At 43.1% G+C, this 16848-nt stretch overlaps 1 protein-coding gene across 3 annotated transcripts in view; it reads left to right on the top strand.

Annotated features, from left to right (window-relative positions):
- The first annotated feature begins 225 nt into the window (after nt 1–225).
- Nucleotides 226–16848, top strand: part of LOC140132515 (cytochrome P450 2J4-like) — a 36984-nt gene continuing 20361 nt past the window's right edge. For 2 of the 3 annotated variants that reach the window (XM_072151407.1, XM_072151416.1), the window contains exons 1-4: nt 226–585; nt 10670–10832; nt 12746–12895; nt 14023–14183. In XM_072151407.1, coding sequence (XP_072007508.1) covers nt 415–585; nt 10670–10832; nt 12746–12895; nt 14023–14183 — 645 coding nt within the window. In that variant the 5' untranslated portion in view covers nt 226–414. Of the gene's footprint in view, nt 586–10669; nt 10833–12220; nt 12452–12745; nt 12896–14022; nt 14184–16848 lie in introns of those variants that run through there. The other variant, XM_072151423.1, reaches the window with a different exon arrangement.

Here is a 16848-nt window from a genome sequence, read left to right on the forward strand (position 1 = left end):
CGATTGCATTTTGAAACTGAGGGCAGTTTCCCATGTGCCGTTTTCATTGCGTTTTTAACAGGCATCCAAAACACAAGTGAGAGGGGGTTTGGCCAAAACGCAGATGCAGAATTCACATGCAGCGTTGTGCTGTATTTTTTGTTGCATTTTTGACGAGGCAAATGCAACAAAATATGAGACACAATGCCATGTGTGAATGCGGCCTGGCCTGGACAGATGAGATGTGTGAATGTAGTCTCAGTTGCATAGTAATAAGCACAAGTTGATGGGTCTAGAAAGGGTTACTCATTAACAAAGAAGGAAAATGTGGGATGGACTAAAAGTAGATATATTATGGCTTGAGCTGACTTTGATAATGCAACACCCAAACAAACATCATTGGATCACTCAGCAAATTGTAAGCTTATTCTGGTCATGTTAAGTTTCTCTGTGCTGTTATTACTGCTGCTCAGCTGCCTTATTACCATTAAATATCTAAAAGTAATATGGGCCACGAGAAATCTTCCACCAGGGCCTGTTCCATTCCCTTTCATTGGTAACCTTTGGACACTGAGCTTCAAACTTCATCCAGACACTCTTACAAAAGTAAGTCCATTTTCTCAGTAAGTCCATTTATGCTGTATTCGTGGGTTGATGTTGTTGTTTGTGATGAAAAGTTGTACAATTTTCCAATATACTTTCTGTATCCATTCCTTAGTTTTCTATATCTCTGCTTGCTGACCTTCTATGTTTAACTTCCAGTGGATAGAAATCTTTCCGTGGTCTTGTGATGGACACGCAGGTGCATGACTTGTTATATTACAGAGCATAATCAGAGCTGTGTGATACAAACGGCTTGTGCACCTGCATGTCCATCACATCACATGAACAGATTTCTATCCACTGGAAGTAAACAATAAGGTTCTTATAGAAGGCCAGCAAGCAGATCTAGGAAAACTGAGGAATTGAAAGTAAGAAGTATATTAGAAAATTCTATAACTCTTCATTGAATGCGTTTTTACCGTTTACTATGCATTTGGCTGCTTTGAACATGTTTATATATTAAAGTGTATGGTAAACGGTAAAAATCTGATGCATTTTAAAAACTGACTGAAAACTAATGCTTAAAAAACGGACCAATAATTTATGAAAAAAAGGTGAATTTGGAAAACCTTCTGAAAAAAATTAGCTATTTTTAAACTTCAAAATGTTTTCAAACTGCTAGTCTTCCTACCCAAATTGGTTACTAACTAACATGATAAAAAGTTTACAAATTCTTTGAGATAAGGGTTTGTGGTACCTGAGGTCACGTTCATACGTGGCATTTTGGTAATGTTTGGAAGTGTAAACCAAAGGGTGAAGACACACATGGCGTTTTTGGGCCGTTTTTACTAAGTGCGTTTTCAGATACTTAAAAACGCATGCGTTAAAAAACGCATCCGTTTTTAAAAACCGCATGCGTTTTTTGAAAACGCATCCGTTTTTGTCGGTTTTTCCGAAATTGCGCAATGAAAAATGGACAAAAACGAATGCATTATCAAAAAACGCATGCGTTTTTAAAAAATGGATGCGTTTTTTAATGCATGCGTTTTTAACGATCTGAAAACGCACTTAGTAAAAACGGCCCAAAAACGCCATATGTGTCTTCACCCAAAGGCTCCACTCGTGATCACCGCAACCATGCGATCGCAGTTGGAGCCTTTGAATTGCGTTTCAAAGTGCAACCAAAATGCTACGTGGGAACTAGGCCCCAGGGGCTCCACAAACACGTCCACCACCAGGAATAACCGTTTTTCTATCTATATATAGGTTGGACACTTTGGGACGCAGTGATACCTAACATGTTGTGAGGAGGCTTTTTTTGGGGGGGGGGGTTCTAATTTTTTTTTTGTTTTAGGGGACATTTTTATGAATTTTATTTTTAATTTTTTTGTTTTTATGTGATCACTAGTTCATACTAATGCACTGCAATAAACATGTATTGCAGTGCATTAAAAGTGTTGAGCAGGCAGATGCCTTCATTAGGTCCCTGGCTGATCGGCACTGAAGACGGCAGTCAGTCCCTGGAGGAGAGGGACTGTCTGCCTCCCTGACCACGGGATCGAAAGGGGTTAACAGCGATACAGACTGTTAGAGCAGGGTCCCAGCTGTTTACCATATCTCAGCTTTGTGTTGGTGTCATTTTATAAGTGTCCTTTTGTTTGATTTCTGATCTTTCTAGAATCGTAATAAAACAGCATTCTCTCACTTTTTCAAGAAAATTTTAAAATAATTGAATTGATTCTAAGGACCATATTATTTCTAAAGGGGTTTTGGAAGTTCTGTTAATAGAACCCCCGCCACACACACACATATCACCACATTCTAGTAACTTCACCCCTCAAACTATTCAAAACAGCAGGTAGAAAGCTTGTTAATCCTTTGTGTATTTACAGACATTCAAACACAATGAAGGTTTTATTTGGAATTCACTACTATTCCCACAAACTGAATATAAGTAGAAAATGTATCTAGGAATATATTGGGATTTTTTTCCAAGTAAGAGGACACCCCACATGTGGATGTAACCCACTGTCTGGGCACATGACGGGGCGCGGAATGGAAGGAGCCATTGAGCTTTTGTAGAGTAGAATAGTTTCAGGTGGGGGCGTGGCTTAGCGGAGGATGTGAGCGGTCGCACGCTGGCTGAGCTCCCGCTACACATCCTTACATTATCCGGCACCCTGCTAATTATAGTGCTCGGTAGCGAGGAACTCACGCCCGGAGAGCCCCACGATCCTCCATGGCCGGCGGGGGGAACAAAAAGAAGGCGTGGGAGGCGCCGGGAGAACAGACCGGCAGCGATCAGCATGCGGGTCGTGCGGCCATCGATCCTGCAGAGGTGGCGGCCCGTCTTCAGAAGTTTGCCCACGGGCTGCCTGCGATCCGCAGCCGGAATCCTCGGGGGGAGATCAGAGGAGTGAGGACTGGCCGTCTCTGCCGACCCCGCAATCCAACATGGCGGCCGCAACGAGGTCCAGGGCACCAGACACCCCAAGACCACCACGTGGACAGCGTGTGCTGCAAGAGCAGGCAACTGCCTCCCCACATCCTGCTGCCACAGGCTCTGAACCAACTCTCTATGAGGTACTGTCTGCTGTGCATAATTGTAATAATGCTATTTCCTCACTCACAATGCTAGTGGGTGGTGTGAAGGAAGACCTTAATATTATACGTCATGACATGCAAAAGGTCTCAGAGAGAATGGGGGCCCTAGAAGGCAGGGTAGGAGAAGTGGAAGACCAGTTCCCGCCAGTCAAGAGGGATGTTTCACGTATGCATACTTCCATACCTGCCCTGCTAGCTAAACAAGATGATATGGAAAACAGGCTACGGCGTAATAATGTGCGCCTCATCGGGGTACCGGAGAAGGTGGAAGGCAGAAACCCGAGTGAATTCTTTGAGCAGTGGCTTTTATCTGTTTTTGGCAAAGAAACCCTGACTCTGCTGTTTGCTGTGGAACGTGCTCACAGGGTCCCATCCAGACCCCTGCCACCAGGCAATGCCCCGAGACCGGTGCTCATACGCATTCTACATTACAAGGATAGAGATATCATCCTGAGAAAGGCGAGAGAGAAGCAAAATCTGCGCATTGATGGAAACCGGATCTCAATCTTCCCCGATTTCTCAGCTGAGGTTCAAAAGCAAAGGGCCACATTTATGGGGGTGAAACAGCGCTTGCGCCAATATAATCTACCATATTCTGTTTTACCTAGCAAAGCTGAGAGTGGTGGCGCTGCAAGCTACGCATTTTTTCACTTCACCGGAAGAAGCTACATCCTGGCTGGATGCTCACGACAACGAACTGCGACGGCGTAGCCCTCAGCGTGAATAGACTGTCTGCCAAACTGGACACTGACCCGGGAGCTGCAAGTATACACATGTTTGAGTTCTAAAAAGTAATTGCAGGGTGCAAACTGTTCATAGTTAAAGTTGAATAGCGGGTCACACTCTACCAGTGACTTTATCTTACATTGTAATGATTTTTCTCACTACTGCATTATGTTGCGAGCAGGCAAACTGCAGGCCGCAGCTACTTTTTTTCCCCAAGGTTGCGCCTACGGCGCGTGGTTTTATGTTTGTTTGTTGTATGTTGGTTCCTAACCGGGTATTTGCAGAGTATTATCAGGTGCATAGCAATTTTATTTTTAGACCTCTCATACAATGGCGACTAAGATTAATATAGTAGCCTGGAATGTCAGGGGATTGGGCGATTCCGTTAAAAGGTATGCGGTAGTTACAGCCCTAGGCAAATTACTGCAGGCTGATACTGCTTATCTGAAACCCACTTTGCAGACACTAATATAGCTAGCTTGGGTCGATCCTGGATAGGAACTGCGTATCATTCTACTTACTCTTCACATGCTAGAGGAGTGAGCATACTGGTACACAGAGCGATACCTTTCCAGTATTTAAGCTGTAGTATTGACCCAGACAGCGCTTTATTGCTCTCAGATGTATTATACAAGGGAAATATTACTAGTAGCAGTATATATACCCCCGCCCTACTCCTCAACTATATTGAATAAAATTATATCCGTGGCTATGGAATTCCCAGCTATCCCTGTACTTTTGGTAGGGGATTTCAATAACTACATTAACCCATACTATGACAGACATCATAGAGGTAACATTCCTGCTAATAGTCCTGACACTTCCTTGGCTAAGGTTCTGGCTGAGGTGGGACTGACGGATATTTGGAGGCATAAATTCCCCACGACACGAAGATATTCATGTTATTCGAGCTCCCACAACTCCCTGTCCCGCATTGATCTGGCAATTGGGAACGATAGAATGCTGAACATGGTGGCAGGGGTGGAATATGCTCCTAGAAGTGTGTCTGACCACTCCCCAGTGTTGGTTACGCTTAAAATGGCTGCAGACACTGGGGGGGGACAGCGCCTCTGGAAGCTTAACCCCTTCTGGATACCGATTCTGCGACCGACAGATAGGATACCTGGGGAAATAAAGGAATTTTTAAGATTTAACATTGGCACCACCTCCAGACTGATAGTGTGGGACACATTAAAATCACTCATCAGAGACTGCTTTAATAAAGGCATTATCGCTCACAATTCCAAACAGAAGTCATATACACAGGTGCTACAAACGAGGGTACAAGACACTGAACGATGCTTTGTAGACACTGGAACGGAGGAAGCTAAGGCAAACTGGATAGAAGCCCAAGACCTTCTTAAGTCTCATGTAATGGCAACAGCTGAGGCTAAGAAGTTTTTCGTCCAACAGAAATACTTTGAAGGAGGGGAGGGTACAGGCAAGCTATTAGCCTCGGTAATAAGAGCACAGAAAGAGTCTAACAGGGTGCGTTCACTGACCTCGGCAAATGGGGAAATAGTTACTTCAGACCAAGACATTCTAGAGGTGTTCCGGGGATTCTATGAGGACACCTACTCCTCTAGACTTAGGGATACACCAGAAGATATCGAGAACTTTCTGGATCCAATCAATATGCCCGCACTCTCCAGAGAACAGAGACAGATGTTAGAGGCCCCGATTAATCTAGAAGAATTAGAGGAGGCCCTTAAAACAGTGCAGAATGAAAAAGCTCCAGGGGCGGATGGCTTACCTGGTGAGGTCTTTAAAACCTATAGCTCCTTACTACTACCAGAATTTCTAGAGGTAATTAAAATTGCCGAAAGAATGGGTGAATTACCTGGCTCCATGAGCGATGCCATTATCGTGGTTATACCAAAACCTGGCAAAGACCTGCTGTTACCAGATGCATATAGACCAATATCACTGTTGTGCAATGATGTGAAATTGATAGCTAAAGTACTGGCAAACAGGTTGGTCAGGGTAATACTGACACTGATTCATGGAGATCAGACTGGTTTTATGCCAGGCAAGTCAACATCTATTAATCTTAGGAGACTATTTTTGAACCTGCAACTACAGCAAGAGGGAGAAGGGAGCAGAGCAATTTTATCGCTGGATGCCGCTAAGGCATTTGACAGTGAATGGCCTTTCTTGTGGGCGATCATGAGGAAAATGGGATTTGGGCCCAAGTATATTAAATGGGTACGGATGCTATATGGCTCACCCAGAGCACAAATAAGGGCGAATGGGCTTTTGTCTGAGTCTTTTGCACTTCACAGGGGTACTAGACAGGGGTGCCCATTGTCCCCGTTCCTATTTGCCCTGGCTATAGAGCCCTTGGCCTGCCTTGTTAGGTCTTCTCCAGACATACAGGAATTTAGCTATGGAACATTGGAGGAACGCATCGCCCTTTACGCAGATGATATGCTGCTGTTTGTAGGAGACGTGGAGCGCTCTCTGGGCCCAATCATGGCTCTGTTGAATGATTTTGGCCGCTACTCTGGTCTAACAAATTGGCACAAGTCGGTACTGATGCCATTAGACCCCATCCCACCCAACCTAGACTTGCACCAAATTCAATCGGTCGTTACTTTTAAATACCTAGGCATCTGGATCTCGCCTAGGGTGTTAGAATATGTAACACTTAATATAGACCCTCTGCTTGTGAGAGCGACATCCAAGGTGGACACGTGGTGTCGCCTCCCCCTATCTGCAATAGGACGGACTAATCTTTGTAAAATGGTGCTTATGCCTCAATTTTTATATGCTCTCCACAACTCCCCTGTGTGGATTCCAACTGGAATCTTCAATAAAATACAAAGATTATTCAGAACACTTATTTGGGGTAAGAAATCGGCCAGGATTAGCTTAGAAACCCTACAAAGAGCTAAAGACCAAGGGGGGCTAGCGGTCCCAAACCCGTGGTTATATTTCCTAGCGGCGCAACTTCAACACCTGAAAGGTTGGAGTCTAACAAACGCTAGATCTTCTTCTGAAAAACTACTGAGATACCATGGCGGTGGTAGACCTCCGTTATACTTGCTAGAACTGGGAGCACAGGGTAGACCACCTGACCGTATATACACTGTGACATTAATACGTAAACTATGGCAGAAAATTAAGAGTATACTCAGAATGAACGGTTTTACGCGGTTCACACCACTGTGGCAAAACCCTGATCTACAAGAAGTAATACAACTAGAGGGCTTTCAGAGGTGGGAGAGTAAAGGCATACACGGGATACATCAGCTGTATCTGGAGGGTGCTCTCAAAAGTTTTGATCAATTGAGGGAGGAATTTCATCTTACACACGATTCCTTTTATCAGTACCTACAGCTAAGGCATGCCTTAGAAACTCAAAATAGGGTTGAGACCATACATATAGTAACACATGAACTGACTGAGGATATACTGGCTACAGATGGCACGAAAGGATATATATCTAGGGTGTATAGTATACTGTTGGAGGCCCAGCATACACAGAATCCCCTTACCATTAGAGAAAAATGGGAAGAAGATGTAGGACCTTTGACAGATGATCAGTGGACTGAGGCACTTTCCATCGTCCCCTCATTATCTCTATGTGAGGCTCACCGGCTCTCTCAATTATATTTATTGCACAGGGTATACCGTACTCCTCACTGGCTATGTAGGGTTGGTTTGCGTGAAGTGGACTCGTGTCCCAGATGTGGTATGGAGGGCGCACACATACTTCATATGCTGTGGGATTGTAGAAAACTCAAAAGATTTTGGGGAGAAGTATTAAGGCTGATTACAAGTGTATGGAGTGACACTGACGGCATCCCCGGTAGTTTGCCTGCTAGGTCTGTTGGGACAGGATGACTTGGAGGATGGAGTAACTGTAGGTATCAGTAGAATGCTATATCAAGCAAGGAAGCTTATTGCTATGTACTGGCTTCGTCCCTGTGCACCAAGACTGGAGGCATATGTTAAAAAACTGAACAACATTATAAGGTTGGAAAAGACTGTTTATTGTAAACGTAAAGCAAATACAAAATTCGAACGCATTTGGGGCCCCTGGCTGGATTCGCCGGGACTCCCCTCGATACACTTGAGGCGTCATCCCCTATCAGCATTCATGTAGAGCATTTGTACTGTTGGAAATATGATATTTTGCTGTGTATTTATTAGCTATGTATCCATATTTTATTGAACTCCTGTAATACCACTACCACTATGCAAGTGCACCGGAAGGGTAAGGGTTGGGGGGAGGGTATATGTGTCAGAGGGTGGGAGGGGGAAATGGGAAGTTGTGGTTATGTATAAAATGTTTTAAAAAACCAATAAAAGATTTGATTCAAAAAAAGAATAGTTTCAGGTGGCAAGACGTGTTTGTGGAGCCCCTGGTGCATAGTTACCACGTGGCATTTTGGTTGCACTTTGAAACGCAATTCATAGGCTCCACCTGCGATCGCATGTTGCGGTGATCACGAGTGGAGCCTTTGGATTGCACTTCCAAACATTACCAAAATGCCATGTGTGAACGTGACCTCGGGTACCACAAACCCTTATCTCAGAGAATTTTTTATCATGTCTTATCGGGGGCAGTTTAACCCCCTGCAACTGATGGGCTTTTTCCATTTTAACTACTTTCAAAACCCAATAACTTGTTTATTTTTCCATGTACAGAGCTTTATGATTTTATCTTATTTTCTGTACTTCAAAATTGTACTTCATAGTGACGGTATTTTATATTTCAAAATGCGGTAAAAGTTGCAAGAAACCTCATTTGCGCCATTTTCTTGTGGGCTCTGTTTTCACATCTGGCACTGTACATTCCAAATGGCATCTCTAATATATTCCTTGGTTCCGGAAAATCACAGGGATACCATTTTTATATAGGTTTTATTAGATGTTAATAGATTTTACCAAAAATTAAACTTGTGTACCAAAATATAATTTATTACCTTTACCACATTCTGACTCCAGTAACTTTTTCATACTTAGGAGCACGGAGTTGGCTAAGGTGTCATTTTATTTTCCAGGATGAGCAGACTTTTTTTTTGTTGTTAACATTTTGGGGGCTGTGCAACTTTTAGATCACTTTTTATTATATTTTTATGTGTTGCGAAATGGCACAAAAGTTTTGATTCTGACATTTGAGCGCATTTTTCCGTTATGCGGTTCACCACCACGAATAACCGTTTTTCTATCTATATAGGTTGGTCATTTTGGGACGCGGTGATGCCTAACATGTTGTGTGGGGGCTTTTTTTTTGGGGGGGGGGGGGTCTAATTTTTTTTTTTTTATTATTATGGTTTTATGAGTTAGGGGACATTTTTATGAATTTTCATTTTTTGTTTTTATGTGATCACTAGTTCATACTAATGCACTGAAATAAACATGTATTGCAGTGCATAAAAAGTGTCGAGCAGGCAGATGCCTTCATTAGGTCCCTGACTGCTCGGCACTGAAGACTGCACTCAGTCCCAGGAGGAGAGGGACTGTCTCCCTCCCTGACCATGGGATCGAAGGGGTTAACAGCGATAGACTGTTAGAGCAGGGTCCCAGCTGTTGCACTGCTCTTCCCTGCATGGGGGTCCCGTGCCGTCCTTGGGTGGTCACTAAGGGGTTAAAAACGGGCCACAAACTGTCCAAGAATGCACTGTGTGACAGCAACCTTGGGGCGCACAGGGGGCGGGGCTCAGGCCGATCGCATATGCGTTTCCCAGGAAAAGCATGTGATTGATAACCCGATCGCATGCGTTTCTCTGGAAACACATATGCGATCATCCCGAGCCCCGTCCCCTGCGCGCTCGTGTCGATTTCTGAACGCAACGGTAGCGGAACGTGCCCTCAGTCTTTGTTTACAAATGCATCACAACAGCTGAAGAGATTTTTCCTATTTACATTGTTGTCAACATTGTGTTTACAAAACTGTAATGTTTTGTAAATATGTAGTGTATGTGTTAACGTTTGGTCGCGTTAACACATGCGTTTTGTAAATGCAATGTTGACAACAATGTAATTGGGCAAATATCATCTTCAGCTGTTGTGCGGTGTTTAAAACAGCATGCATTAAACGCAAACAAAATGCACAAAACTGGTGCAGGTTCTACTGAAGCTTCCAGGAAAAATTTAAGGAAATAGTGATAACTTGGGAACCATCTAAGGCTACATGCACAGGGCACATAGCTTTATATGGGACGCAAAAAAACTGTCCCAGGGTCCATTGTTTGCAGTGCACACCACCTTCAAAAAGATGGCCTGGGCCCGCAATCTGCTTGGTGCATTAGCCCGTAGAAAATTGTGGGAATGTGTGTGCTAGCTGTACTTTTACAGTTAGCACGTCTGTAGAATATTGTGGTGCAGTACCCACAACGGGTGTAACATTTTGAATATTTGCACAAAAAATTACCAGTTTTTCACACACCCATCCAACTTTTTTTTCCTTTCAGGGTTGAGCCTAGTATACCTAAATCTTAAAATCCAGATATTAACATATGCACGAATGCAGTGAAAGCGTGCAATCTTTTGTGCATATAAACTCCAGTCCTGGAGTAGGCAGTGGAATAGTATGGGTAGTGTAAGACTCAAAAGTTGGGAGGGACAAACACAAATTCAAAATTATATAATCTAATAAGATGAAACAAGCCAAAAATTAGAGGCGCAAAGTCCAAGACTACTTTTACTAGTCAGTGGGGGTCATTTATATTTAAAGTTAATTTAATTAATAAAAAAATGGAATGGAATAAAAAAAACAAAAACAAATAACAGAAAAGGACTCTGGTATTAAATGGTTAAATATCTTTTGTTTTCTGTTAGAAAGTAACAATTTCATTATTCCTTGCAGTTGGCTGAAACCTATGGGAACATCTATACAGTTTGGCTTGGGGAGACTCCCCTTGTGGTGCTGAATGGGTATAAAGCTGTAAAAGATGGTATAATCTCTCATTCTGAGGTGCTGTCTGGCCGCCCAGTGGCCAGTTTTTTAAAGGACCTTATTGGAGGAAAAGGTAATGTTAATCGCTTCAAAACCAGTAAAAGGGCAACATAGAAACACTTTACAGAGCTTGTCTGTTCTAAGGTGCCATGCATCTTCAATTAAGACTGTTTAGTACACATGGACCTGAGTATCCAGTGGAAAAGCTATCTGATACATTTTTATGTTGGGTTGTCATATTCCAGTTTAGAAACACAATCCGTAACACAGCCATAACTTTGAGGGGCTTGGTCCAAACACATATGCGTTTCAACTGAAAAGCAAGTGATTGTTACCATTCGTCCAGTGTTTTGCTGTGTTAACATGCAAAACATGTGTTGCTTGCTACCAGTTGCATGCATCTCTCTGGAAACGTATATGTAATTGAGCCAAGACCCTGCCTTTTGCATTGCGTTTCTAAATGCAGTGCAGACGCCAAGTGTGAATGCAGCCTATTTTTTTTTTTTTTTTAAACTCACGATATTGATTACTTCTCCTTGCGTTGATTATCACTAGCGGTTTTAAAGGAAACCTACCATCCCTTAATATGTAGATTCAGTGGCAGGTTCCTCTAATAAATGCCATCGCAGTCCTTTTAGGGCTAATCTTTCACTGCCCGATAAGTTTGGAAATGTTTATTGCCCTAATATGCAAATTAGTGAAAGAGGCTACTGGGGCATGGAGTAGCAGGAGCTGAAGCTACACAAAGCGGCTACTACACGTTCCAGTAGCCTCTTTTGATCCTCCCACACAAATCTTCAGAGCACCGCTCCTGGTAGCTGTGTACCCTCTCTATGCAGAGCCGGCAGCTGCGCATACTCTGCTCTGAAGTGGAGCTAGCAGTAGCTCTGGCCTCAGAAACCAGCTTTTGTAGCCGCTAGCTCAAGCACGGATGAGCGCGTGCAGCTAAAGAGGCCTCTTTCACTAATTTGCATATTGGGGCAAACATTTCCAAACTTATCGGGCAGTGAAAGATTAGCCCTAAAAGGACTGCGATGGCATTTATTAGAGGAACCTGCCACTGAACCTACATATTAAGGGATGGTAGGTTTCCTTTAAAACCTCTAGTGATAATCAACGCAAGGAGAAGTCATCAATATCGTGAGTTTAAAAAAAAAAAATAGGCTGCATTCACACTTGGCGTCTGCACTGCATTTAGAAATGCAATGCAAAAGGCAGGGTCTTGGTAGATCCGAGATGGTAGGTTTCCTTTAATAAATGAACCCTTAGACTTAGTACTTTTTTAATTTTACTACACACCTTCCAAAAAGCCATAATTTTTCCATTATTTGGAGATTTCTCTATAACAAACTGGGAAGCTAGAAAAGATTTCAAATTTGGTGAAATTGAGGGGGGGGGGGAGGGATTATGCAAACCCCATAGCTCCAGAAAATGCTATATCTCCCTACGCTTTGTTACCAGGCAGTGAGGAGGTAACACTTGCACTGTGAGAAGGGAACATAGGGTTTGCTTGCGCGATGAGCTAACATCAGGAGCGGAGGGATGAAGAGGGGGGATGTGAGAGGAGGTTGGTGAAATATTGATTTGCGGGCCGCTGAGGAAAGGACATATCCTAACTAGGAAGCGCACGTAAGATTATGAAATGCACCCTCTTCCCCTGGAACTTGGCAGTATATGCTGGCATGAAGCAAGGTAAAGTTTTAGATGGCATATTTCTTCAACAAAGAAACAGTTCTTAAAAAAAAATGTCTGCAGTCTACATTAGTGTCTATTGTGAACCTGTCACCTGTGAAAAATAGCCCTCTGGTGACAGGTTCCCTTTAAGTTTGAGAGATTGGCTTGCTAAAGAACCTTAGTAGTGATTCTGTAAGATTGTGTAGGAGAGCAAATGTTAAGCATCTTTAAGACTCGTTGGAAATATTTTATATTAATTTTATGATTAAATTTGCTTTTATGTGAAAATATATCTTTTGCATTACTATGTAGGTATCGTTATGGCCAACGGACACACGTGGAAGCAACAGAGACGTTTTGGGCTGATGACCTTAAGAAAGCTTGGATTGGGAAAAAGTGTACTGGAATCACAGATTCAAGAAGAAGCTAGGTGTATGGTGGAACAATTTACAGCTGAGAGAGGTTGGCCAACTAACATGGATTGAATTCTTTTAGGTTTTACCATTACTTACCATTTATACTCGAGTATAAGCCTAGTTTTTTAGCACAAAAAATGTGCTGAAAACCCAAACTTGGTAAAACCTATATTTTTTTTACTTGAGTATAACCCAAGTTTTTGTGGTAAAATTAGGGTCCTCGGTTTATACTTGGGTCGACTTATATTTGAGTATATATGGTACTTGTTTTGAAACCATGGTTTTATTGCGTACTAGGACAATGAAGAGGGTAACCTTTCCTAATAGGTGATATTAATATTGAGCAGTAAATAGTCTTACAAGGGTGTTTGAGGCCCCAAGTCTGTTATACTATCCTAGGGCCAAACAAGGATGGCTAGTAAAGTATTCGGATATGGGCATAACATGAAAGCCACACTAGTAATGTTTATTCTCTTCTGATCAGTCATGTGTCCTCTCCTGCTCATCATTTCAGCCCCTCGTATGTGATATTGCAACGATAGTCAGACTGGTGTAATCCTGCGATGTAGAGAAGTTGGATTGGGTGAGAGCGTATTGGTCCTCCTGGCACTCTATCAAATGTCAGCAGGCAGGGAGGAGGGTGGACTAGGGCATCTGTTGCACTCCCGATCACCTTTTCATGTGGACAATAAGCAAATATAACCCTCTGTTACTTACCTTCCCATATTCTCCTGCAACTTTCTCTCCCAGGCTCTGACTGTGACTCTGGGAGGGGGCGGGGAGGATGTACCTCCTCATATGCCGAGGAGAAGCTGCATGTATGGAGGTAACAGGGGCTCCTCCTGGCCCTGATGATTTGACTGCTCTGCAGCTCTAATTTACAGCCCCAGGAAGAGACGGAACAATGCAGGGGAGAGGGCATTCTCCTAGCCACCCAGGACTGTGGGACATAGGCCGAAAACCATGAATATCCCTCCAAGATATGGATCCACCCTCCACAAAATCTACAGTGTTCAATTTCAGATCTGCATATTGCTATTATCCCTGGTGTACAGGGAATGTAATAAATGTATATACTGTAAGGAACCAGAGAACATAACTTACTTAAAATATCATTCATTTATCTTTGATCATCTCTATAATGTGTGTGTGTGTGTTTTATATATAATTTAGGAGAAGCATTTGATCCAATATTTATACTTGAACATGCTGTGTCAAACATAATCTCTGCTGTGGTTTATGGACATCGTTTTCCTATTGATGATGATACATTTCAAGAACTGATCCGGAGTAATCACTATATCACTGAAAACCTAAGTTCACCCTGGGCTAGGGTAAGTCCTTGTAGAGTGGTTGATGTTCAGATTTTATTTCTGTGACAATTGTGAGGATTCAGCAGGCGGGAGCTTTTAGTACCATATGTGTGATATATCATGGTGGCTTAGACAGCTTGATAAATACTGCAATAATTTCATTTCTTATAACCAGGGACAGACTGGCCATAGGACCCACCAGGGAAAATCCTGGTGGGCCGATTTGGGGCCGGTCAAAAATTTTTAAAAACCCATGCAGTCCTCTTTCTGACACTCCCCCGCAGCTCCGCTGATGCAGTCCGTCTGCCAGTGACCGCTGCACACCGCCGTCACACAGACATCGGCAAGCGGCTGACATCATAGTCTTTGAACCACTGGCTTGCACGGAGCTGTCACTTCTGGCCAGACTACATCGAGTAGCGGAGCTGCAGGGGAGTGTCGGAAAGGTGAGTACATGGTTTATTATTTTAACTGTATTTTTATTGGTTTTCCAAAAACATAAACCTGTCAAGTCATTGTGTGAACGTCATGTATCCTAGTGCAGTAATCTGTTTGAGACAGGGGAGGGGGGGCTGCTTGTTTACACTTTGTTGAAATTAGGCATTTTACGGCTGTAAGGAGGTGTAATAGTAGCCTAGCTGGGTGCTTGCTTAAGGTATCGGGGAGAATCTTCAAAAGATAAACGCTATGGTCTAGGGGGTACTGCTTGACCCCGGGTGGGTTCCAGGGGTGGACTGGGAATTTAAAGTGGCCCTGGAAAAAAACTGCTAAAGTAGTGGGTGGGGGTCAAAACAAGTAGGCGTGGCCATGTGATGTGGGTGGAGTTACTAAACTCCATACAAACTGTTTATAGATGGTCTAAATCAACATGTACATCACAGAGAAAGAGACTCATACTGCCCCCCCCCCCTTGTACAGGAATAAAGATATATATATTATTTTTCTTTTTTTTTTTTTTTTTTTTTGAGAACACAACTTAATACTAATATATATATATATAATATATATATTCAATGGCTGCTCCGATAAACAAGAATGTAACTACTATAATACTACCCTCTATGTACAAGAATAGAACTACAACTATAACTAGTTGCCAGCCCCCCCCCCCCCCCCTGTATACCACCCCTCTACTCCAGATAAAATACAAATAAAAAAAACATGAACTCTCATGTTTCATGAGAAACACCGCTGGCCGGACTGGATCAAGCAGTGGGGGGGAGCGTCAGAAGGTGAGTTAAATTTTTTTTTTCTATTTTCCACCAGTGTTTTGAGTATAGTAGCACAGTTTTGCATGGGAAAACTACTAACTCTTTTTTTTTTTTTTTTTTTTTTTTTTTTTTTTTTGTTTGGCCCTTGTCTCCACTACTCGTTGAGGGGGAGGTTGCCAATTCAATCTCTAATATTCTAAGTTTGGATGTCAGCTGAGTTTCTTGTTGTATTCTATCAGCCTTTTATGGCAGTGGCTAGGGAAATGCATTGTCCTCATATCACTCTGATATTATTGTGCCTGCCACGGTTTGTCGAAGTCTTCGATGTGGCGATTCATGTCTCGCAGAGCATAAGTTTGATCTGCAACTGGGCCAAGTAGGTTGCTGTGTCATGGGCCACCTCTAGCCCCTCCACTCTGTTTACTAAAGAATGCAGATGGTCTCTGAGTTTGTACTGGGTGGCTATATACAAGGGACTGGCTGGTGGTGTTATATGGCGTAGAAGTATTCTTGTACATAGGGGGCAGTACTATAGTAGTTATCGGAAAGGGTATTGTAGTGTGTTTTTTTTTTTTTTTTTTTTTTACGTTTGTGTAACTATGTTTAGTAACTCCACCCACAACACGTGATCACACCCACTTGTTTTGACCCTGCCTGAAGAATGGGGCCACTGTTACAGGGTTTGTTTGGGTTTTTTTTCCCCCCACTTTAAATTTCCAGTCTGCCCCTGCTTATAACCAGTACTGCTTAAATTCCTCAAGATCTTCACATACAGGGCTAATGTCACAGGTGCCCCTGCGATCCATGTCTCGGAACACAGGCACATCTGTGGCAAGGGAAACTGTGAATCCAGCAACCAGGCAGGCATAAATTCAAGCGAAGGTAGAGTAAAACTTCACGTTTATTTCATCTTTAGTAAAGATGAGCGAGCACTAAAATGCACGGGTACTCGTTACTCGTTATTCGAACTTTTCCCGATGCTCGAGTGCTCGTCTCGAATAACGAGCCCCATTGAAGTCAATGGGAGACTCGAGCATTTTTCAAGGGGACCAAGGCTCTGCACAGGGAAGCTTGGCCAAACACCTGGGAACCTCAGAAAAGGATGGAAACACCACGGAAATGGACAGGAAACAGCAGGGGCAGCATGCATGGATGCCTCTGAGGCTGCTTAATCGCACCATTATGCCAAAAATATGGGCAACAGAATGGCCATGACATAGTGACCGAATGAGGCAAGATAGCATCTAAAGCATCCAATAATTGACCCTGACACTATAGGGGACGGCATGCAGAGGCAGCGGCAGCAGTGGCAGGCTAGAGAGTCTCATGGCGACATACCCTAAATGGACTCCGGTTTCACCAAAGGAGGTGAAATGATTTCCTATGTGAACAAAAGGTTGACGGTATATTTAGTCGATAACACAGCATGGTGGCGACATAGTGACCAAGATCCATAACGTATCTGGTGAAACACC

Source organism: Engystomops pustulosus, chromosome 1, assembly GCF_040894005.1.
Source record: "Engystomops pustulosus chromosome 1, aEngPut4.maternal, whole genome shotgun sequence".
In the NCBI taxonomy this organism is placed as follows: domain Eukaryota; kingdom Metazoa; phylum Chordata; class Amphibia; order Anura; family Leptodactylidae; genus Engystomops; species Engystomops pustulosus.